Here is a 26,174-nt window from a genome sequence, read left to right as displayed (position 1 = left end):
ATAATATGTATACACTAAGCCCTTACTATGCTGTAACTACTCTGCTAAGCACTTTTATACATTATCTCATTTGATCTTTATAATATCCTATGAGTTAGTAGTATTGGTCTTCATGTCTTTTGAGTAGAGAAACTGACAATCAGAAAGATTAAAAAATTTTAGAATTTACAATGATATTGAATCTCTTTAACCTCAAAACCCAGGCACTGTGATTGGGTCTTTATGATACTGTCTTTATCATTAAATGAATTGTGGCATCATTTTTTCTCTCTGTTTGCAAAACTTGTAAACAAGTTTATCCAGTGTTGCTTAGGATATACTGAAAGGACTTGTCTAGGGGAGGAAAATTTTGATATGTTGTGTTTTTATTTTCATTTACTTCAAGATATTCTTAATCTTGCCTTGAGAATTTCTGTTTCCCCATGGATAATTTAGAATTATATTGCTTAATCCCAAATATTAGTACATTTTCTAGATATATTCAATTATTTAGTTTTAGTTTAATTCCTTTATAGCCTGAGATTTCATATTCCATGACTTCCAGTTTTTAAATTTATTCATTGTGTTTTTTGGAGCAGAATTTGGTTAATTTCGCTGAATGTTTCATATGCCCTTGAGAAGTATTAATTGAGTGACTATTGTAAGCTAAACATAAAAATAGAGAGAGAAAAAATAAAACCACAGTTTTATCACCAGAAATCTCAAAATCTTGTACAGACTTAATGATTATATAATCAAAAGTCCATGTTAACAGAGAACAGGATAGGTAATTCTGCTTACTATATGGAAATTGAATATTAATAATTAAGTGACTTTCCATCATCCCTTGATTCAGGTAGAAATCAGGACTTCAACCTAATTGACGACTAAGTTTGAGGTTCTTTTTATTATAATCAAATACTTTGGTGGAACTATAGGATATACACACCTTTATATTGTTCAAAACAGGGTTATATTCATGATTGAATTATGCACAATGATGTTTCTAAATTCACAATGACTACTAAGTTCTGAAATTTATTATAATCCAAAGACACAGAGACACATTTTTCTATGATTTCCATTTTTTTCCATTTTACTATCTACATTTTCATTTTTGATTATTACCCTATTTATTATCAAACACTGATAAGAACTCAGGGTACTTAACTTGTCTTTTCAAAGAGTAGCAAATATGTTTTTTTTTTACTTTGGGCATCCCTTGTTCTGTTTTTCATAGGAGTCGAGATATGTATTTCCATTCCCCTATGGAGAGTTCTGATTTTATTGAAAATATACCATGTGTATGGTTGTAATTTACAGTTTGTCAATGAGACGACTTTGTACAAAATTTGGAAGTTGGAAGAGAAGCAGAGGCTATTACTTTGCAGAGGAGTTTGTAGTCAGAATGGCGAGCAGAACCGAGATTCACATTGGATTCTCAGTAAGTGAGAACTACCCACTTTATGGCTAAGATTATTGGTAGATGCTTTCTCAGAAGTTACTGAGAGTCATTGCCATTTCCCACTAAGTTTTCTTGAACCATTCTCTAGAGGGCTTCAACCTGAGATCTTTGGTATTAGTTTCCTCAACATTCCATCCGTTGTTCAAAGTTTTGCTCCCCCATCTCTCTAACATTTTTAAAAGCTATAATTCCTCCATTACACCCTTATTTCCAGAGTGTTTACAGAAATTCTGCTTTCAACTGAACCCTGACTGATGTAGGATCCATGCTTTAAGAACTTACAATTTTGTAATTTCCCGTAATTACCATATTGTATGGTCCCATATATATTTGAACTTTAAACCGAATATGCTGATTCATGGTTAGCAAAGATAGAAAGTAAGGCAGTGTACTATTCTACATCAACTTCTTATGGGTGAAAACTCCCTCTCGTATGCTTGTGAATTTTTTATTGTAAACTCAAAACTGTATGGAAATTTTAAAAGCTCTTGATGATGATTTATCCCTATCAATAGTGTTTAAATTACTCTGGCACACAGGTAAAGGCAGACAACATTGACCCAAACAAGGGATGAGATTATTTAAATCTCTGTTCCATGCCTTTTGAGAAAGGATTCATCGTGCTTATCCTTAGGGTGTAAGATTTCTGTGGTCTCAACTAAAAGCCTAGATATTTACCCAGGCTCTTCAACTTTGAAAAATCATAAAATGTCAAGTTTCTCACAGAGACTAGGAGACAGCAAGAATTTCTTTTTAGATTCTTCCTCAGTTAGCTGCCGATGTGTACTGTGGTCTCAGGCTTCCATTGCTTGCTACTTAGGATTTATCAAATATGTTTAGGGAAGAAAACGCTGAAAAATATCAGGCTCATTAGTTTCCAATTACCTTTTATATAAGATCTTTTCCATTCGTGAAAAGTCCTGGTTCCATTGATAGATGTGGATTCCACTTTATTTCTCTCCAGTCTTGTGAGAGAGAAGAAACATTCATTTACCATTTTCTGCTTTGAATTTACCAAACACTGCATAAGAAAGAACAAGAAGCTCTAAGAGAAAAGTTGTGGAGAATATGATTCCTCTTCGTAAGTATCCTTCTCTCCAGGATGGTGACTTCTCAAATTCTAGCTGCTATTTTTGCTCTCTAATGACATCAAGTAATTTGCATTGATGTTTTGAGAGACAGGTTGTTTTTCAATAAACTCTTTTACTGGGAAAAATTTACCCAGTTTCTGCTAATGTAAACATTTTGTATTATCATTATACTATTGTCAAAAGTGAAAAGATAAACCAAAAGAATGAACATTGGTACATTACTATTAAATAAATCCTGAATTTATTTGTATTTCATTAATTTTCTCACTAATTTCCTTTTTTTATTACAGGATCTAACCTAGGATAGCACATTGCATTTTTTCATGAAGTCTCCTTAGTCTCTTCTGGCCTTTAATTATTTCTTATTCTTTTCTTGTATTTCATGTACTTGTCAGTTTGAATTGATACCGACCCCGACATCAATTCCCCCACATTAAACCCAGCATATGTGGAGTTAAAACCAAAACACTCTTTCCCTGCTTACTCCCTGCCTTCCTGGCTCCAGAATCCACTATCCTCCATGGAGACAGACACAGCCAAGGAGAAGCACTTGGATTTACTATCTCCTCACCATAAAGAGATACAGGCCAGTTGGAAAGCTGCTGACCAGCAAGATCATGGGCTCCCTCCTCTCTGCAAGTAGTCTCAAGGCCAAAGACAGGCTGGTGGGAAAGCTCTGACAAACAAGGCCATATGCTTCCCTTCCCCTACCTAAAACCCAAAATAAAAACCCTTCCTTTTAGCTTTTCAGGGAGTTTGGGATTTCAGCGTTAGCTGCCCTCTCTCCTTGCTCAGCACTGTGGAATAATAAAATTCCTACTTTCTTCCACTACACTCAGTGTCAGAGATTGGCTTGCTGTGAAATGGGTGAGCAAACTCACCTGAGGTTTGATATCAGGAGGAGTATTTGTCAAGCATTTTTAAAAGTGTTCTTCAGTTTGGATTTCTCTCTTTCTTTTTATTTTTAAGGAATACATTAGGGTTATGTATTTTGAGGAAGAATACAAGAATGATGAGCTTCCTTCTCATCACATCATATCAGGGAGTAAATGATATCAATATGACTTATAACTGTTAGTATTTTCCTTAATAACTTGAGTAAAGTTTTCCATTAAAACCAATGCTATTTTTTTCCTGTCTATGATTTCTTCTTAGAAGCAAGTCACTAAGATAGCCCAGATCTATAGAGAAAAGGGATATAATTAAGCTCCACTTTCTGGAAGGAGTATCTGCATATATTTTTTGGAATTCTTTCATAAGGGAGATTTCTTCTCCCACATTTATTTATATCACTATGAACTCATGTCCATAAATTTTTAATTCACCCTTGAGACTTCTCTCTAATAGTGTATTTAGAAGAGTATTTTCTAATTTACAAATGTTTGAGTAATTTTAAAACCTTTTTCTTTTATTTACCAGTGGTTTCAAACATATATTTCAAAATAAACTGGTTCTCCTTCAAAAGCAGATTATACCACTTCACATGAAGTGTAGGGAAGTCATCTCATATATTCCTAATCCACCCCTCTCACCTTTTATGCTATTTTGCCTTACATCTCACATTACTATAAACACCCAACACATTATTACCATCATTGCTTCAGTCACTTAGATTTTCAAGCAACTAAAACGAGAAAAGAGATTATATTTTTCCTTCCTTTAGTCCATTTTTCAAGCTCTTCATTGTTTTGAGAAAATTCAAGCTTTTTACTTATATTATTTAGTTTTGGTCAATAGGAATTCCTTAACATGTCTTGTAGGGTAGGTTTGTTGATAGTGCATTCCCTCAGTTTTAGTTTATCTGAGAAAATTTTTATTTCTTTATCATTTTTCTACATAGAATTCTAGGTTGTCACTTGATTGTCTTTTTGCTGGTATTGCTTCCAATGAAAAATCAGGCTTAATTTTTAGTCTTTTTCTTATGTAGGTAATATATTTTTTCCCTTGAATGCCATCAAGATTTTCTTTTTGCCTGGGTTTTCATCAGTTTTATATTGATGTGCTTAGTTTTTGGGTTTTTTCCTGCTTGTGCTCTTTGAGCTTATTCAATCTATGTTTTGGCAATTGTCAATAATTTTGGAACATTTTTAGCCATTTTACACAAACACACACTCACACATCTACACATGATTTGGAATTAGAAATGAACCATCATTAGGGAAAGTGAGTGGAGAGCAAGGACAATAAAGAGAAGTCTCTCAGATGGATCCTTAGAGCATTGGGGATTCTCATATTTAGGAATCAATCACAGAAGAAACCAGCAAAAGAAATAGAAAGAAATGCCAATACAGTCAGAGAAAACCACATTATAATTTCTTATTTAACCCAAGCAAACAAATTATATTAAATGAAAAGCAGTGATCAATTGTGCTGAATATTACTGAGATTCAGTACAATAACAGTAAAAAAGATGACTCCTTAATTTGAAAATGTGGAATTTGAAAGACAATGGTTACTGAATTGAATTTGAGATATTCAGAAATTAAAAACAAATTTTTTCCTAGAACTTATTTTTATGGGAGAATTATCTGTATCTTATAGAGACTCTAACCATAGGTTAACACCAAGATGCTTTAACCTTAAATTATTTTTCAGTTTAATAAAAATATTGATGCCGTATTTGTATTAAAAAAATTTAGAAATGAAAATTTAATTTGGAGGAGAAAGGATTTTTTATCATAGTTTAATTGACCGAAAGTTGAGATGTGTTCTTGAGATAAAGCATTGGAATTTCCATAGACTTCTTTTAAGTAACAAATAAAAGTCTTTCAGTCATAGGCATTTTATTTAAATTCAGAAGATTAATTTGATGAATGAACAAAAAGAAGATTGTGACCATAATTACATGGAGAAGTATAAATCTGTCAGAATTTGTTTGATTTTCAAACAAATTTACAAAATTTACAAATTTACAAAAAACTAAGAGTTTTTTGTATATATGAGGTAACATTTATCACATATATTTTTGCAAATATTTTCTCCCAGTCTCTGTCTTGTCTTTTCATTTTCTTCACATTGTCTTTTGCAGAGCAGAAGATTTTTAATTTTAATGAAGTATTAAATTTGGGATGCACCAAGTTACCTAGTCTAGTAATACTTCAGTATCTTTATTTGAAAATGGAGATAAAATGATAAGGGCATAGTGTACCCGGTCTTTATGTATCGGCTTTTATTATTACAAAATACATTGTTTTATATTAAGAAGAAAATGGGAAAATAAAAATTGGTAAAATGTTATTGACACACATTTTCCGTGTGAAGTACTGCTTCTCAACAATATATTCTGGGCCCTCTTTTCATAGGAGTAGTAACTATAAAGATGATACTCCTTGCAATACAAACCTGGATCTTTGGGAAAATATAGGACCTTCACTCAGAAGTGTTGTATGTAACCATTACCATTGTGTTTTGCCACCTTCACAACGGGGTTGTTATCTTTTCCAAACGAATATCAGTTTACTGGCTTTGTAGAAGAAAAAGTTAAAGAATATTTCACACAGATGTGATATTATTCAATTATTATATTATGTTATATATTATTGTTAATATAATAAATTAAAATTTACTTCTAATCAAGGTAAAATCAAAATGAAAATATTTTTACTACATCATAATTTGGAAACATATATGCTTTCATATATCCTAAGCAAATAAAATAAAGATATATATAGCTATATTATTAGAAATATTATTTTGTAAAACTTAGAAAAAGATTTCTTGCTGTTTATATAAGTACCTTGATATAATAATTTTACAAGAACATAACCAGGACTCTTAGAAACAAAACTTGTCCATATATAATGGTTTTACAAATATAAGTAAGAGACTCATTTCCTGTGTAATATTCTTTTCACAGCATCTTTCACATCTCTGTTTCTCAGACTATGTATTAGAGGGTTTTGCATTGGTATTATAAGTGTGTAGAGCACAGCTACAATCTTGCTCTGATCTGGTGAGGAGATGGCCCCAGGTAGGGCATGCATGAAGAACACAGTCCCGCAGAATAAACTCACCACTGCTATATGGGAGCCACAGGTGGAGAAGGTCTTACCCCTGCCATGGGTTAAGGGGAGTTTCAGGATAGTGGAGGGGATAGAAGCGTAGGAAACCAGAAAGACAGTTATGATGGTGATGATGATTAGAGCAAGGGAATAAACAGCACAATCTCATTCACAAAGGTGTCAACACCTGAGATCACTGATCAGGGCTGGGACATAGAAAAAGTGGTCCAATCTGTTTTCTCTACAGAAAAACAAACTAAAAGTGAAACGTGTTTGCTCTACGGAGTTGATGCATCCACGGATATAGGGTCCAGTCACCAATCGAACACAGACTTTCTGGGACGTGCACGTGGTAAAGGAAGGAGAGAAAATGGCCAAGAATTGGTCAAATGCCCTGACAGCCAGAATAAAGCCTTCAATTGTGACAAACAGGGAAAAGAAGAAAAATTTGACTGCACAGCCTCTGTAGGAAATGTTCTTTTCAGTAGGCAAGAAGTTGGCTAAAGTTTTGGGATCAATGACTGTGGGTAGCAGAGATCTAAATAGGACAAGTTTCTAAGGAAGAAATAAATAGGCTTTTGATGTCTGGAGTCCACCTTAGTGACAGTTATCATGCTGATATTTCCCACCACAGTGGCCACGTAGAGCAGCAAGAACACTGGGAATAAGAGGATCTGTAGCTTTGGAGGGGTCCTGAACCCCAGCAGAGTAAACTCAGTCACCGCTGAGTAATTCCTACTCAGCTTACTATTCATAGCTGAGACATAGGTGGAAACGGAGAGATGGTAAAAATGGAAGAAACGAGCAATCAGAATACTTGTTTTGGTAAAAATAACCAGGAACCAGCATGAAGAAAAATTGTTTCATATCATATTGTACCCCAAATTTTACAAAATACCAATGAACATAAAGAATAGATAACTATTTTTAAAAAGTCTTCCCAGTGAAGAGCTAAATTTGATTTGCTAGCCTTTCTATATATATTTATTGGCAAATAACGCAGATTTGCTCTCTAAATGTGTTTTGGAGAAATGGAGATTGTATAAAAATATCTGGAAACAAACGAGCTTTTTAAAAAATGTTCATGATTTATTATCAGTTTACTGACATTGAAAGTTGCCTCTTTTAATGGAAGTAATTTCTCTCAGACATTATAATTCATTTAAGATTTTATTTGGAGTAAAAATCCATTCACTTGACGTCTTATTTTATTTTTAAATGATTATTTAGTTTATCTACTATAGAAAAATAATATATAAAGATTGTATCTGTCTTTCTTGTATTAGGAGAAAGACTTCAGATCCTGATGAAAGTTTTACCCCTTTAAACATTAACCTCATATCCTAATTCTCTCATTATTTTTGTCCCTATGGTGACATATAGTCTTAGTGGCACAGTTCATCTGCTAAATGCAGAAGTCACTCTTGTTTATATTTCCTAAGCACAATAAAATCAGACTTTTATTGTTTAACTTCCTTCCTTCCTTCTCTCTTTCATTCTCTTTGGATTTTGCAGACTGGAATGCAGGTAGAGAATTCTAAGATCTTGGGCAGAAATTTTTCTGTCCTTTCAGAAACAGACAAATCTAATTAGAAGTACAAACATCTTCATATATGAAGGATAGGAGGCACACAGGACAATTTAAAGATAGCTACAAATTTAAAAAAATGAAGAAATATGTATTTAAACAAGTTTGCATTGTATTCATTTTGACTTTTGCTACTATGACTATAAACTGTCCTTAAATAAAATGCAGTGCAGACGTAGAGAAATGAAGCGATTGTTATTCTAATTTTATGAGTGGTGAAATTGAGACAAAAATAGATATAAGAGACCTATTTAGAGTCATGAGCTTGAGGAGCAGGGTGGTTTACCATTCAACAATCTACAACAAAATGAAAAGAAAATTGGCGAATGAGAAATTCCAAACTTCACATAATATGAAATGTCTTTTATAAGAATATAACTATAAAAATTTATAATTCTGTATTTGTAAATTTATATATAAATTGTATACTTATAATAAAATTATGTGATATAAATTATTAAATGTCCCATAATATATCTTTAATTCTCGTTATTGTCATTTCTATCGTTTTGGTAATTTTGACATTATTTTAACATAGATTGGGGCTATGGGAGTACATTAGAATTAGTTTGGTCCAGTTACAATATCTACTTTCTTGAAAAAATTAAAAGTTAACAAATTTTGACTGGTTGATTTTAGAATGTATAGGAATAATCAAAATAATCACTGGTAGGGCCTCTTAACTACAAAACTGCTAGTTTCCTTAAATTTATATTTTATATAAACAGGTTTCTGGTCTCAACAGAAACATTTAAAAAAAGGGAAAGGTGTAATTAAAGCTATCTAAAGGAAGAGCGTTGAGAACAAAATAAATATGAATCTCAAGAATGAATACTAATTCTTATCTTAGTAATCCTTCACTATATTTTAAACTGAGTACATTCATGAAAAAATAAAAGTATGAAAAGGAGCAAACCTTTGTTTTATGGAAAGTTTTTCTGAAACACGGATTGCATTTCCTCACTGTTCACATCATGACTCAAATTGCTAAGAAGAAGTACTAGGAAACATTGCAGCTTATGTCTCTCTTTTTCATTTTTTTATTTTCTTTGTTTTTTCATTGATCAAACCAACAAATAGCCCTGTAATAAATGCTAAGAGAAATTCTCTCATGGAGAGGGAAACCAGAGTAGCTGGCATTTCCTCTGCAAGATATTAACCAGGGATCAAGGTCTCCCTCACCGGTAATGCGTTTTGTGTCATAATGCAAAAAGAAAAATGAGAGAAGAAATTATTAATTAGTAAACTCACCAGACCTTTAGAAAGTTAGAAGGGGGGGCCGGCCCCGTGGCCGAGTGGTTAAGTTCGCATGCTCTGCTTTGGCGGCCCAGGGTTTCACCAATTCGGATCCCGAGTGAGGACATGGCACCACTCATCAAGCCATGCTGAGGCAGCATCCCACATAGCACAACCAGAAGGACCTACAACTAGAATTTACAAGTACGTACTGAGGGGCTTTGGGGAAAAGAAGGATAGAAAAAAACAAAAAAGATTGGCAACAGGTGTTAGCTCAGGTGCCAATCTTTAAAAGAGAAAAGAAAGTTAGAAGAGTCGTCTGGAGGACATGAGAACTAACCTGCTACTTCAAAACAAAATAATAGTAAAACAAATTGGGATGAGAACTATGTGGTCTTTTATTTTTGTGATTTACACAGAGGGACATTCACGATATTTCCTTTGAATAGATTACAACTTTTACTTTTAGAAATTCACATTTTATCTCTACTGTAAATACACCATGCTTGTATAAGAAGAAAATTAATATAGAGAATAGTCTAAGTAGTTAATGGAAGAGTTCAAAAAAAGGGTGGATTTTGAAGTAACACAAAGATTAGCAAGAGCAGGCAGTCATACTTCCATCTATGATTTCAAGGCACAAGAAGAGGTGGTGTTACAAGATCCCAGAAGTCTGGTGAGTCAGTGAGAACCATGGTTTCCACAAGGTGCTAGAACCAAAAAGAGAAACATGCCATGAAGTATAGTAAAAAAGAAGGAAATTCTCTCTCTTCATACATCCTCAGTGCTGCCATTGGCCTGTGAAAGAAGCATCGACAATAGGTCAATGAGGGAGGGTAAGTGGATTTGGCCCACAGGCTGTATTTGAATGACCACTACCTTAGAATGCACAAAGATTCCTCAACTAACATTTTGGGAAAGAAAGAATCTTACATAAAATTTTTCAAGACTTTCCACAATCCTGTTCTATGCATTCCATAATGTTCCTAGAGATCCTAATTTATTCTGATAATATTTCCCTTTAGCTAGAAAAACTGTCTATGGCATTTCTTAGAGTGCAAGTTTGGCATGATGCATTCTCTTAACTTTCCTTTATCAGAAATGTTCCTCAATTTGCCTTCAATTCTAAAGTATATTTTCCTGGATTTAGCATTTTGGTTTGGTCTCCCCTCCTATCTATAAGCACATTAAAGATGTTGTTACAGTGTCTTCTGGTTTGAATTTTTTCTGACAAAAAGTCTATGGTCTAACTTGTGTTTGCTTGTATGTAATGTCTCTTTTTCCCTCTTGCTATGTGACCAATATTCTCTTTTTGACTCATTTTCAGAAATTTTGTTTTGAGGTGCCTTCATTTGGTCTTCTTTCTGTTTCTCCTGATTGGGATTATGTGAATTTTCTTGCGTCAGTGTGTTTACAGCTGTCATCAACTTAGAAAAACTTTTTGCTCATTATAGTTTCTAATAGTTTTCTGGCCTCTCATTTTCCGGTTACATTTGTAATATTTTCTCAGCTCTCACTGAATGTTCCTTTTGTTTTTCCTTTTTAACTCTATGCTTATGTTTTTTTCATGTTGCTATGTATTCAAGTTTAAAATCTTTCCTACTCGGTGTCTTTACTTTTGGTCAGGAATTACAGTCATTGCTTATTGTACAATGTCTGAAAATGGTTCACATATTTATCCATAGTTTAGTTTTTTGTTATGGAAAGAAAATCTTGTAGTAGTTATTCTTTCATTAAAAAATGTAGAAACATCTTAAATTCTTTATTTTTTAAATGTTAACTGGTCTTTACATTTGGAGTATAAACACACACTTCAGTGAGACTCTATTATTCTTTATATATTGAAGTATTTTATTTGTTAATATTCGGTTGGAGAATTTTTGAAGTTACGTTTATGAGAGAAAATTATCTATAATTTTTATTTTAATAGTTATTTGAGACATGGCAGACTCGTAAATATAGTTGGGAACTATTTCCTTTCCCATTATTTCTGAAAGAATTTATGTAAGAGTGGTCTTATTCCTTTATTAAACGTTGGGAAGTAAACACTGGTGAAGTCACATAGGCAAGGACACTTCTTCATGGAATGATCATTAATAAAATGTAATTACTTTAACAGATAATTTAAAATTCACATTTCTTTTTGATACATCATTTTGTTCTATTTTAAATATGTTTGTTTAAAAAATCATTGGGGCCAGCTCCGTGGCCGAGTGGTTAAGTCCGCGCGCTCCGCTGCGGCGGCCCAGGGTTCGGATCCTGGGCGCGGACATGGCACCGCTCGTCAGGCCACGTTGAGGCGACGTCCCACATCCCACAACTAGAAGGACCTGCAACTAAGATATACAACTATGTACCAGGAGGGTTTGGGAAATAAAGCAGAAAAAAAAAAAAAAAGATTGGCAACAGTTGTTAGCCCAGGTGCCAATCCTTAAAAAAGAAAAAAGGAAGATTGGTAGCAGTTGTTAGCCCAGGTGCCAATCTTTAAAGAAAAAAAAAATCATCAATATTTGCTAAAAACATTGTTTACTTCATTCTTTTTTTTTAATGTAAGGAGAATCTGTGGTGATATCCCATTTTTAGTCCTGATATTCGTGATATAAGGTCGCTGGTTTACCTTTGTTAACTTGGCAAGGATTTTATACAATTTACTAATGAAGAATGAAAGAATGGAAGTGAGTATTCTATATTATCCATATTTTTTCTATTTAACTAATTGTTATCTATCTTATTTACTTTATTCGTTTTTTTGTTTTGATATGCTGTTTTCTATTTCACATTACTGAGAGATGAATCTTAATGTTCCTGCCTTTCTCCTTTATATTTACCTATATGTCTTTGTATATCCCTTTTCTGCATCCCAGAAGTTTAGGTATATCATAATTTATTATAATTTAATTTGATTTCTTTTTTATCCATGGACTTTTATGAAGTGTTAATTTTTAGTGTCCATACCCATAGAGTTTTCTAGTTATCTAATTGTTATTATTTCCTTATCAAGTTGACATGATCAGAACAGACACGGAACAACTTCAATCTTTGAATTTGTTGAGGGTTTCTTTATGTCCCATCTATTGTGAATGTCAGTGTTTCATATGTACGTATATGCAGTAGCATGTTGTTATTTCTAATGCTATTGTGGGAAGTTTTATGATGGGAAAAATTATATTGGAATCTGGTACATTTTATAGCTTAGATATCTAAGCTTTACCCCATGTGCTTTCTAGTTGGAGACGTTGGAAAGTTAAAATGTCTCTTGCTTCCAGGATTCTTGACACAGATTTTGTTCTACCAATTAGATTCATACAAGCTCAGAATTCAGTAGGGCGTTATCTTTCTGTTCCTTTTCTACCAGTTAGAAAAATTGTAGGAAAAAGTGGGCTTTCTCTGCAGCATTGTTGAGTTCCCAACTTCCTGGAGAAGCTATTTTGATGGATGAGGAAGTAGTGACATCTCTTTAGTCTGTGTATTTGATCCCTGGATCAGAGTTACGGTGCTGTGTTTTTAAATCATACCTCCAATGGTAGCCCCCTTTGTGAATTAATCCTATGTTGCTATAAGGGTCGTTAGAAGTGTCATCCAGAATTTCCTTGAGCCTTTTTAAATTTGATAGGCCTCAACTCACTTTAATTAATATTTTCCTGTTTAAAATATTTAAATTGCTTTCTCTACCAACACTGACCAAACTTTTACTAGTACTGTATTATAAAAAGGAGAAGCTCTTGTCCCACATCATTCTGCTATCTACACACCCAAAAAAACTTCCAGAAAAATTCTAGAAATAATTTTTCACTAAAAGAGAGATTTTCTAAAAATAGAATCACAATTAACTGATGGAAATATTTTAGAAAAATGACATCCCTATAATATTAGACTCATTAAATAGAATATTATGTCTCTGGTTTAAATGTAGTCTTTTTGTCACCTAGAAGTTTTTAAGGAATTTTTTTAAATATTGGTCCTGATCTCTTTTAAATATTTTTACTAAAGATTTAAGAAATGATTTTATTGAATGCTATCATTTCTTCCATTATATTTTCTGACTGTTTAGTATTTAAATATAGGAAAGCATAAAATTAGCAAAGTATTATCTGACTTTGAGTTTGTGATTTAGAAGACATTTGTCATATCATGAAATATGTGTGCTTCAGGATATACAGGTAAACCATAATTTGCAATACATTTTAGTCCTTTTTAAATCATAGCAAATATAATTTACTACATAATTTTAAATATTCATTTATCTAAGCTTTTCTCATAGTGTACAAACTTTTCAATCTACTTCTCTGTGCCTATCAATATGTCTGCTGTGATAATTACCACAAAGTTTTTCTTTGTTGGTAAAAAAAAAAAAAGTCCAAAGAAACTCCCCAAGATACACACGACTGGAGAAGAAACGGTTCCTTGTATTTGCACTATTATTAGAGTATTGGTAACAGAGGTCCCCACAGTCCTCATGGACAATGGCCCTGGAGACTGCACTTATGTCTCCATAATTGACTTTATGATTACTCCCGTGCCAGTGGAATCCATCACAGGAGGTGAGCAAAACGTCATTGCTGAAATATCCTGAAAAAAGATTTCCCAGGAGTAAAAGTTACTAAGGCCATCACAAACAACCACTGTTGATACTGTAGCAAACGATCATGGGCTCTGGATGACACGGGTTGCTATGCTCCTTAAATATCCATGGTTATCCCAGTATCCTTATTTTGAGACATATAAAGTATATGAGAATTCAGGAAAGCAGTTTTCCTTTGCATATATCCCTTGTCCTGACTGACCTGAGTGAGGTCCCTTGAATTGATGCAGCTTTCATAGAAAGTCATTCACTGCAGCATAAGGACTGGAATGTTCACCAGCTTCTCTCTCTGCTTCCAAAAAAGGGCTAAATGATTATGGCATTTTTAAATTAAAGAACTACTAATGGAAATGAAATATTTGTAACGAGGCAATAAAAATACATTTATTTGTAGGAATGGTCTTGATCTAAGTAAATGAGTGTATGTTTGAAAATAGCTTTAGAGAATTTTATTTTATCTAGGCTTAGTCCCTTTTTTTTCTTTTGGGGAGGAAGATTGGCCATGAGTCAAGATCTGTTGCCAATCATCCTCTTTTTGCTCGAGGAAGATTGTCACTGAGCTAAAATCTGTGCCTGGAAGAGCCGTGTGTAGGTCCTTGCCTGTGGTCCGAAACCACAAACCCTGGGCTGCCAAAGTGGAGCATGCAAACTTAACCTCTATGTCACCAAGCTGGCCTCTTAGTGATTTTCCGATGTTATTAATTTTAACATACCAATAATTTACTTATTTTTATTCTATTTTCAAATATTGCTATAGTAAAAATGGAAACTAAATAGATTATGGCAAATCTTGGTAAAAACATTTTTAAATATACTTATCATGGGATTCAAACACTGACTTGAGTATCATAATGGCTATAAACACAATCATAGTGATTGCATGTAACACTTCCATTTGGGGTTATATGCAATACTACTCCTGTTTTTAGATAAAGATAATTATTTGTCAATAAATATACTGAAAACAGAAATTCAGAACATGAGTAAAATTAGACAATAAAATATGCTGCATTCCTGCAGAACTCCCTGCAAAAATATGACTTAGAGACAATAAGCAGATAACCCCACTGCTGAATAGAATAGCAGTCCGAGCATCCCAGTGTCATCTAACCCAAATTCTCGATTCTTCATGACATTAAAATTGTTTTATATGCAGTATATAATTAAGCTGTAAACAATTTATTTCTACACTTGACTATTTCTGTCACTGGAATCAAAGCCAAGATTTCATTTATTTGCCTTGTGCCTTTTAGTGGGTTTCTGCCATGGGTGACAGAGAACAAGCAATGACTCAGAAGTGACTAACTTTATTCTTGTAGGTTTCAGGGCCCGCCCAGAGCTCCACATCCTCCTCTTCTTGGTATTTCTGCTCGTCTATGCCATGGGCCTTCTAGGGAATGTTGGGATGATGGCCATTATAAAGACTGATTCCTGGCTGAACACACCAATGTATTTCTTCCTAGGCAACCTCTCCTTCATTGATCTCTTCTACTCGTCTGTTATTGCACCCAAGGCTATGATCAACTTCTGGTCTGAGAGCAAGTCCATCTCCTTTGCAGGCTGTGTGACCCAGCTCTTCCTCTTTGCTCTCTTCATTGTAACAGAGGGATTTCTCCTGGCAGCCATGGCTTATGACCGCTTCATTGCCATCTGCAACCCACTCCTCTACTCTGTCCAGATGTCAACACGTCTCTGCTCTCATTTGGTGGCTGGTTCCTATTTTACTGACTGTATCAGCTCCATTATTCATACCAACAAGACATTTACTTTATTCTTCCATGCTTTTCGGGCCATGGACCACTTTTACTGTAATGACCATCCACTTCAGAGAGTTTCTTGTTCTGATCTCTACATTCATAAGATGGTTTCTTTTTTCTTATGCAGCATTATTGTTTTGCCTACCATAATTGTCATTATTGTGTCCTATATGTATATTGTGTCCACAGTTCTAAAAACTTGCTCCACTGAGGGAAGTAAGAAAGCCTTCTCCACTTGCAGCTCTCACCTAGGAGTTGTGAGTGTGCTGTGTGGTGCTGTCTTTTTTATGTATCTCGCTCCTGACAGAGTTTATGAGCTGAATAAAGTGTCCTCCTTATGTTACACGTTAGTTACTCCCATGTTGAATCTTTTGATTTACTCTCTGAGAAACAAAGATGTCAAAGAAGCTCTGAGAAACATACTGGAGAAAAAAATTATTTAATTCTATTTTAGCAGTGATATAACAGAAAGATCTGGATATTAGGACAATTGGGAAAGCGTTAACTCAAAGAATGCACCATTGATCTTAGAAATATGTAATCTTAGTGAGTTTATGTATTTGAATTCCTTGGACTTGCAGCTAAGAATACATTTGGATTATATTTTGCCCATCTGTCGATTTTGGAGTGGAATGACTTTCTTCGAGCCTCATCTTTATTTTTGGTAAAGATAATGATTGCCATGTCATTTGTTTTTAGGGAAACTATGTGCCAAGTTTCCTGCTGGCTCTCTGAGGGTGTTCTTTGGGATGCATTGTTGATCTTGAGTCAGTAATATGTATTACATTGATATGTACGTAATTGGTAGAGAGAACAAAATCTGATCTAATAAGCAGACAGAACAAAATAACAGATTTACTGAAGAAACCTTTGTGAGTGCTCAGTGAGAGAATTGGATTCTCTGCAGCGCACAGAGTCCTAAGGATGACATGTCCAGAGGCTGAATGAGTAACCCATTTATTTCATGGTTTCTCACTTAAATAAGTCATTTTCGAAAATTCTTCCTTTTCACAAGAAAACTGTAATGAAAATAAACCAAAAGTAAAACTAATTCATTTTTTGTTGTATATGACTTTGTGAGAATTAATTCATCACAGTTATATTTATTGAATTTTGATGTACTCTTTTCCCTATGGAAATCCCTAGGACTAAATAATTTTTATAATTAAGCTCACAATCTAATGAGGGGAAAATAGCTGAACAGAGAACTAAACTGCCACGTGGTAAACCTAGTCAAAAGACATACAATTATGTGTTAGGCATTGAGGTGTTTTTTGATATAATCATAACTAGGTGTATAGAAACTGACAAGTTCTACATTTTCAATCATCTTTCTCCTTCATAGTTTCCTGGGGTACTCTTTCGGGATCTCTGCTACTTAGATTTTCCATCATTAGACGGATGAATAAAGAATTCAAGAGTGCAAATTTGGCACTAATTAACTATATGCTTTAATAGAAGCTTGTTAACGTCTTTAGGACTCAGTTTTCTTCATCTGTATCTTGAAGGGATTGGAGAGGAAATATCTATAGCCTCTTTAAATTTTAAAGTTAAGTATGCTAGAAATCTGTTCCATTCATTTTGAAAAATTAATATGGACAAGAAATGTTTAGAAAATGTCAGCTTTTACTTGTGGTGGAGGGCCTGCCTAAGGACATCAAATTATGAACACAAAGTTTAGTATGAAGTTTAGAAAGAATATAATTTAAGGCTACAATATTATTAACACCATGATAATGTTAACATGGTTTTACTTCATATTCTTGTAAATGAGAAACAGAACAATCATTAGGCACAACACTAAATTATGTGAAATTTACTATAAGGACATATTTCTAATTAGCTTAAATTTGAATCATCCCTTTACCTCTTTCATAGATTCATTCAAACACGTTAATCATGAAGCATTTTCCCACCAATAATAGAACAAACACATATTGATTTTCTCTTCTTAAGAACTTTCTTACCTCAAACACTGAGTATGCCCAGGTTCTTATTAAGTGATCATTGTGGAAAGACAAAGTTTAAATATGGATATTATAATTTGAAAATAACTGACTTTGCATCAACTCACTAATATACTGCTTAACCTATTATTAACTAGCTAAAGTAAATTTCTTCAGGATATCTATTGAATTATACAGTTACAAGTATAGAGATTGGAGACCGTATGGCAATGGATAAGAAAATTTCAATTGTAAAAAACAATTAGAATTCATATTTCCAATTCTGACTTTCCCTCAAACCTTTTCTTTAAAAGTAAGATATAAATGAAGAAAAATATTATGAAACTGTTAGAAGACACACATACATACACACACACACTAGCCTCTAAATTTTTACAAACAAAAAAGTGGTGATAAAATCAGCTTACTTAAATAAATAGTTTTACCGTCACCATGTTCAAATAGGAATATTAGCGATGTAATAAAGAAAATATTTTTGAATACAATAACGTACATCTACAGACTTCCAAACATTTATTATTTATTGTAATAATTAATCTCAGATAGTTTCACTTTTTTGAAAAAAATCATTATCTTCCTGACCATATCTTTGAAGACTATTTTGACTTGCTTGTTCCTTAGGGTATAGATGAAAGGGTTCAACAGAGGGGCAACTGAAGTGTTTAAAACAGCCACTTCCTTATTAAAAGTTGCTGCATCCTTAACAGAGGGATTTATATACATAAAGATACAGCTTCCGTAAGAAAGTGAGACCACGACCATGTGAGAGAAACATGTAGAAAATGCTTTTTTTCTTTGTTGAACAGAGGGGATTCTCAGAATTGTCCTGATAATGTATACGTAGGAAAGGATCACAAGCACCAACGTGAAGATGAGGGTAGCTGCAGCAGCGGCAAACTCAATCACTTCTATGAAATGTGTGTCTGAACAAGCTAAGTGCAGTAAGATAATGTAGTCACAGCAATAATGGTTGATGATGTTGGATGCGCAGAAAGGCAGCTGCAGAGTCATTGTATGCGGCACAATGACAACTAAAAGACCGGAAAACCAGGAACACAGGACAAGTTGAATGCAGAGTCTCCTGCTCATTATAGTTGTGTAATGTAGGGGTTTGCAAATGGCAACATAGCGATCATAGGACATGGCAGCTAAAAGGTAAAATTCGGTTGCTCCCAGAAGGATGGCAAAAAAATACTGAGTGAAACAACCAGCAAAGGAAATAGTCTTGTCTCCAGTCCCTATGTTGACCAGCATTTTGGGAACAAAGACAGAGGTAAAAGATATTTCCAGAATGGAAAAATTCCGGAGGAAGAAATACATAGGAGTCTGGAGGCGATAATCCAGCAGGGTCAGAATGATGATGGTCAAGTTCCCCATGACACTTAAGATGTAAATTAGCAGCAGAAACAGGAAAAGCACCGCTTGAAGCTCGGCGTCATTTGTCAAACCAAGAAGGATGAACTCTTTCACTGAGGTTTGGTTTCCCATTTTTAACTTCAGGCTAATTACAGTAGAGAATAGTAATAATGATAAATGTTGAAATAAAACAAAAGGCTCCAGATTTTTATTGAAACATAAAATCAAGGTCAAAAACAATTAAAAGTAAAATTCAAAACTCTGAATCTTCCTCTACCCTTTATTTTTAAAATGACACATATCTTAATGAAAAATTAACGCATGTTCTTAATTCATTTCAGAAATAACAAAGGTCCTGCTCCTTAGGGACATTTTCAGTCATTTCTTCTAAATAGCATCAATATTTATTTTTCAAAACTTGTTTATATTTTTGTTCTTATTCTTTTCATCCTGATTTTCCTCTCTTTGTTATTGTATGCTGTCACAAGTGCATAGATAAATCTAAAGCAAATTTAGACAGTAGGTTTTATTTGAGTTTTTTTAAATTAGCCTTTTAACTCTCAGTTTATCAGTCAACAAAGTGAATATAATGTAAGGTATGAACTACAGGAACAACACTGAGTTTGCTTGTTTTCTTCTCACTGTCTTGCATTTTTTGTTTATTTCAACTTTCTCATTTTAAAGAATAATTCTGTGCACCTACTGAAGCTCAAAGCCTGGGTAGATTTTTCTCTTAATTCTTAATAAAGTGTTTGGAATACATATTGCTTACAGTTCTTTGTTCATGTGAAAGGTTCAAAAAATGCCATCATCATTTAATATAGATATATAGATTAGTCCTTGGTAAAATAGTAAATCAAGATAATCTCACTGATTGTGCTTTCTTGCTGCATGCAGAATCTGGCTATCAGCACAATACAGTTTGTCAAAAAGTCCATTAAAGCTCAGTTTTACATACAATTTTATCTAACAATCCCAATCAATGATAATTGTTTCTCCTCTTCTTTACAAAAATTTACCATAACACTGAGTCATAAAGCAAAGTTTTTTTCTAGTTATATCAAGCATGTACACTCTGACCACAGGAATAGACTCCTATTCCTTTATATTTTTTATGCAGAGACCAGAAAATTGTACAGATTTCGTAAAAATTTTAATGTAAAATATATTTTTGACATCTTTAGACTCATAGCCCTATTTTAATGAATGCTACAGAATTTTTATGCAAATAGAAGCTCCAATTAAGTTTATGCATATAGATCTTCAGAATTTTCTTTTAATATTTTCCATAATCGGACATGAAGAAATATTTTTAAGTGAATGCATTTTCCTAAGCAAGAAATCATAAAATTCTTTTATTTTCAGCAATTGTTTCACTATATACATTGGTGTATTTTCAAATTATAATAATACATATTAACTTAGCAATAGTCACACATGTTATATCCTTATCAAAGTAAAAATTCCAGAAATGTTTAATACAGGAAAAAGGGACTTTTACCAAGTTTAGAAGACTTACTGTTGAGGCTGGCCCTGTGGTGCAGTGGTTAAGTGCACCCGTTCTGCTTCGGTGGCCTGGGTTCACCGGTTTGGATCCTGGGTGCAGACATGGCACTGCTTGGCAAGCCATGCTATTTTAGGCATCCCACATATAAAGTAGAGGAAGATGGGCACGGATGTCAGCTCAGGCCCACTCTTCCTCAGCAAAAAAGAGGAGGATTGGCAGCAGATGTTAGCTCAGTGCTAATCTTCCTCAAAAAAATTTTTAAAAAAGACACTAGTAAAATGATATCTGGAAAATTTCAGAGTTACTAATATTATAACTTCAGCCAATTTGCATTCTTGTAGAAAATTGTATGTTTAAAGGTACAATATGCTGTTCAGCTATGTTGTGTTATTATATTAAAAATTCTATGTTAATTAATAGCTGCATTAATGTACCAATAATGTAAATTTGTGTCAATTGAAATTTTGGCTATCTATGTCTGAATGTTATTTTGACTACTTTGTAATAAGTACAGATAAACAAGTATAAGAATTCAGATAATTTGATGATATCAATGTAATCTTCTATTTTGAGACCCTTAATATTAATTAACTTAAAATTCCAACTTAGAAAGTAATTAATCAAGGAATTGCAATCACTAAATAATGTTAATATTTTGAAATTTTTATTGTTTAATTTTTTTACAAAAAAATTTCTAATTGATTCTCAGTAGAAACAATTTAATGAATGAATAAATGTGTTTAAATCAAAATTTATATTAGTAAGTAGTCTCATCACTTATCAAATAAACGATGAGCAAAACGATAATTTTTGTATGAGAAGAAAAATTTATATCAAACATATTTGCATCATCATACTAAAATATGATAATCCTTTATAATAAATATTAGTGCTATGTTTATTTTATACATATTTGTATAAAATCATATATGTATGTATTTGGTGAAATAATAAATACCTGATCCCAAGAAAATCTGTTCAGCAAAAAATACATTGTCTTAAAAAGATTTGCTGCTAGGTCACTGATAAAGGGAAAAATAAGACTTATGTGTAGTTCAAAGGGCGTGGAAGAACTTCCCCAATCTTTTCTGGATAACTTTAGTTATGAATTTCCTCTCTCAAAGAAAAACCATCATCATGATGAATTATATGTAACTCTCCTGTTTAGCTCCTGTCTCCTTCTGTGGTGGACCCCAAAGCTTTAAGAAATATCTCTTAGCTTATGGAGCACTGTTATAGATTACAGTTAAGAAGAAAGTTAAGAAAATTGAATCTGTTGGAAGAGGAATAGGCATAGCGGAAAAACAGAAAATGTGTCATTTATTTATTTTACCACTTTAAGCTTAATTGTGTATGGACTAATATTTTCTGCCTGAAAAAAATATATGTACTAAAATGTTATGTTTTGAGTTTTTTACCTGTTTGTGCTTAAAGCATTCCAAATTTTATTTAAAAAATTGTCCGTTCAGTTATGTCAACAAGCAAACATGAAAGGTACACAAACAAAACAATAAGGAGACTATATGTCTCTAGTTAAACGGTGCCGTCACCAACCCTCTCCTACCTCAAGCAGGTGAATCAGTTCTGCCTTAGTTCCAAATCAGCTCCTTTTGTGGCTGAATTGGAGCATATAAAGGTTTAGGATCCATTGGGAAATGGTCCCTGGGCCATGAAAATTGTCTGCTTCAAATGCTCTGGAATGTCTAGCTTTCTGTTCCAACAAAGATGTGTCAAATCAGCAGGTAAGAAGAAAACAAAGACAGCCCTGTTTTAGAGCCTGGAAGCAGCTTGCAATGCCCTGCCAGGCCTCCCTTACTGTTCCATTGCTCTTAGCATCCATCAATTTTCTTCTTATTCGTTTTGCTCTATGTGAGTGGATATCTAGCTATTCCTTAGTCACCCGAGCCCATTGCCAGCTCAAAGCCTCTACACCTGCTGTTCCATCTTTCCGTGATGTTCTTTCTCCAGACGTCACATGACTAGCTCCCTCTTGTCATTCAGATCTCAGAATTGGGCGTGCTCCAGTGGAAGTTTCCCTGCTCGTGCTATCCAACACAGCCACTACTCGATCACTGTCTAACACCTTCACTTGCTTGATATTTTATACATAGCAGATTTTTTCATTGTTCACATCACTCCTAAATTCTATCATTTCCTTATTTGCTTGTGTGTTTATTGTCTATCATCCTCACTAAATTGTAAGCTCCACTAAATGAGGGACTTTATTTAATGCTGGATCTCTGGAACTTATGAAAGTGACTAGCACATATTTGGAATCTTGTAGATACATATTAATTGAATCTTATTTTTTAGTTGATTTTTATTTTACATCAATTTTCTGTAGACTTGAACTATTCCAGTATATCAGCTTGCCTTTTTAATCTTTTATAAAGGAACAAAAGTCTTTGAATGAACTATTCCTGTTCTTCAAAGCAATCCAAAGATACCTAAAAACAGGAAAAGATAAGGTTGACAAGCCCAAAACAGTTTGAGCAAACTCCAAAAAAATTTGATTTATATCAAGTATTTCAAATATACTAATCTTAAAGGCCTTCCTAAGTGATCAGTTAGGAAATAGATTTCACTATCAATCACATTTCCCATTCAGGAATCACATTCAAGGAAGTTTGTAATCTTTTCCTGAAAAATTTTCTGATTAATATTTCTGATTTAATCATGTGGATAAATATGCAAATATCACAAACAAAATGGTTAATAGTTTTTAGAAGCAAAGTAAATGCAAAAAAAATGAAGTGGAATGTCAGGATTATATAGTTAAATAAAATGTCATCTTCATAATTGTTTTTCTAACTCAAGCCTATTTTTAAAAATTATATAGATGGATTTTAATTAAAGAATTATATAGATGATTCTTGTAATCTCCAATTCACATGTATAAATCTTCCATATAAATTCAATTTATTTTCTGAGAAATATATTCAACCAATATATTAAAAAAACTCATCGGGTCTATAAGATAAACACTGTATAAATAAATATATAAAATAAATAAACTATATAATATATAAACATTCATTATTTAGATATATAAAAATATACATGATATATATAAAGATAAATCATATATATAAATGCTAAATATATTCATGCCTCAAAATGATTGTAATCAATAAAAAACTTCTATATACAAAATAGAAATATGAAAAACTATTAGATGCAATTTGAGCTTCTTCTAGATGGCCATTATTTGCTTGTCTGACACCACGTATATTCATGTTAATTATTCCGATATTTTCTCAGGAAAATAGGTCCGTTTCATTCTAAACCTCCCTTGATTCATATACGCGTAAGTACCATCCTTCCTTCCTTTGATATATTATCTCCTCATGTGATTTATTTAGCACTTATCTCATATTGTGAAATGATAAGTGAATTGCTCTAATGATAACTAGTCTCTCTATATTCTCTTGGACCTTTCTTTCATTGAATGCCACATGGATGCTGCCAAACTTTCTCAGTGATCTTTTTCATTGAATTGCTTTGCTGTTTGCTTCAACACCGATATTCTTTGTAATGTGTTATGTAAGAAATATCTACTAACTTCTCTGTGTGCCTGCGGAAGTTTTGGGCAACTACCAGTTTCTTTATGATACATCGAACTGTTTTTATATACGTATATTCCCTGCAAGAAGGGCATAGAGCATGATCTTTTTCCTCAGTAAACATTTGTTGAGGATTTATTTAAACAAGATTGGATTTCTAAATTAGATACTATGTTTTATTGAGGTATAATATATTTATAACAAATTTCACATGTTTAAAATATACAATTTGATGATTTTTGAGATATGTTATATACCTGTGAAAATTTAACCACAATCAAGGTAATAGATATATCCATTGAACCCTAAAAATTCCTCACATCCCTTTTTAATTCTTTCTCCACATCCTACCCCATTCCCACAAAATCGATTTGTTTTTGTAACCATAAATTATGTACATGTCCTAGAAGTTTACACACAGAGTCATATATTTTGTCTAATTTATTTCACACAGCATAATTATTATGAGGTTCATCGCGTTGTTCTGTGAACCAATTATTTATTTCCTTTTCATTTCTGAGCAATTTTTCCATTTTATGGATGTACCATAAATTGTTTTAAACTTTTCTTAGATGAAGTACACTTGGACATTTCCAATTTGGGCTATTACAAATAAAACTACTATGAATATTTTTTACAAATCTTTGTGAACGCAATGCTTATATTTTTCGTGGGCAAATACCTAAAAGTGGAATGGCTGGGTTGTATGGTAGGTGTATATAATTTTTAAGAAAATGTCAAATTGTTTCCAAAGAGGTCATAGCATTTTATATTCTCTACAGCTGGATACTAGAGTTCTGTTTCTCCACATCCACAGTAACACTTGCTATGATCAGTCATTTTAATTTTAGTCATTCTATCGGGTTTGTAATGGTATCTAAGTGTTATTTTAATTTACGTTTCCCTAATGGTTAAAGATGTTAAGAATCTTTTCATGTGCTTGCTTATTATGGGTATATGTTCTTCAGTGAGGTATCTCTTTAAATTTTCTGTCATTTTATAGTAGATTGTCTTATGTTGGGGCTGTAAAAGGTCTTCGTATATATTGGAAAAAAAATCCTTGATCTATTTTATAACCATTTTCTTCAGTCTTTAATTTACGTTTTTATTTTTATGACAGTGTGTTTTGAGGAATAAAGCTTTTCATTTTTAGAAGCCAGCCTGGTGGCATGGTGGTTAAGGTTGGGCACTCTGCTTCAGCTGCCTGGGGCTTGCAGGCTTGGAGCCCGTGTGCAGACCAGCACCACTCCTCAAGCCACGCTGTGGCAGCGTCCCACATGAAATCAAGGAAGACTAGCACAGGTGTTAGCTCACTGACAATCTTCCTCAAGCAAAAAGAGGAGGACTGGCAACAGATGTTAGCTCAGGGCCAGTCTTCTTGGCAAGGAAATTAAAAAGAAAACTTTTCATTTTTATAAAGTCCAATTTATTGGGTTTTTTAATTTTTTTCATGCTTTTTTATATCTTAAGAAATCTTTGACAGACAAATATCACTATCCTGTTTTCTTCCACAAGTTTTATAGTTTTAAACCTTACCTTTAGATCTATGGTCTATTTCAAATTAATTTTTGCAAAAAATGTGAGGTAAGCATCAAGGTTATCATTATTTTGTATATGACTAGAAATTGTTCTAACACTTTTTATTGAAATAATAATCCAATAATCCTTTCCTTATTTAATTACTTGGAACTTTTTGGAAAATGAATTCACCTATCTGTGTGGGTCTATTTCTGGACTCTCTATCTGCTTCATTGATCTATATGTCTATATTTATACCAATACCATAATGTCTTGATTACTTAATCTTTATCAGTCTTGAAAACAGATAGCATTAAGTTACTCCTCTTTTTCAAGATTGGTTTGGGTATTCAAGGTCCTTTGAATTTCCATTAAAATTTTAGAATCGTCTTGTCAATTTGTAAAAAGAAGGTTGAAAAAAGACTGTTGACATTTTGATTAGAATTGCATTGAATCTCCAGACAATTTTTTGTGAGAACTGACATAACAATATTGAGTCTTCTAACCCATGAACAGAGGAATAGATATGTGACCAGAATAGGAAGAAAAATTTTGCACTCACAG

The 26,174-nt window shown here is 33.2% G+C and overlaps 1 protein-coding gene and 2 pseudogenes across 1 annotated transcript; 1 reads left to right on the top strand and 2 right to left on the bottom strand.

The window, feature by feature from the left end:
* Positions 1-6,362: 6,362 nt before the first annotated feature.
* LOC123279804 (olfactory receptor 9S13-like) lies at positions 6,363-7,291 on the bottom strand (annotated as a pseudogene).
* A 2,619-nt stretch (positions 7,292-9,910) lies between these two features.
* On the top strand, positions 9,911-16,142 carry LOC106832601 (olfactory receptor 9K2-like; annotated as a pseudogene).
* A 2,040-nt stretch (positions 16,143-18,182) lies between these two features.
* Positions 18,183-19,154, bottom strand: LOC106832600 (olfactory receptor 2AP1-like). Its single transcript, XM_014843436.3, has one exon. It carries the CDS (start codon positions 19,152-19,154, stop codon positions 18,183-18,185), a length of 972 nt encoding a protein of 323 aa, XP_014698922.3.
* Between the last annotated feature and the right edge of the window lie 7,020 nt (positions 19,155-26,174).

This window comes from Equus asinus, chromosome 22, assembly GCF_041296235.1.
Source record: "Equus asinus isolate D_3611 breed Donkey chromosome 22, EquAss-T2T_v2, whole genome shotgun sequence".
Classification (NCBI taxonomy): Eukaryota; Metazoa; Chordata; class Mammalia; order Perissodactyla; family Equidae; genus Equus; species Equus asinus.
Note: the sequence above shows the minus strand (reverse complement) of the source record. Positions and strands in the feature narration are given on the sequence as shown.

Bases quoted from the DNA above. Each gene is read 5' to 3' on its own strand.
- LOC106832600 (XM_014843436.3), bottom strand. From the start codon at position 19,154: ATGGGAAACCAAACCTCAGTGAAAGAGTTCATCCTTCTTGGTTTGACA.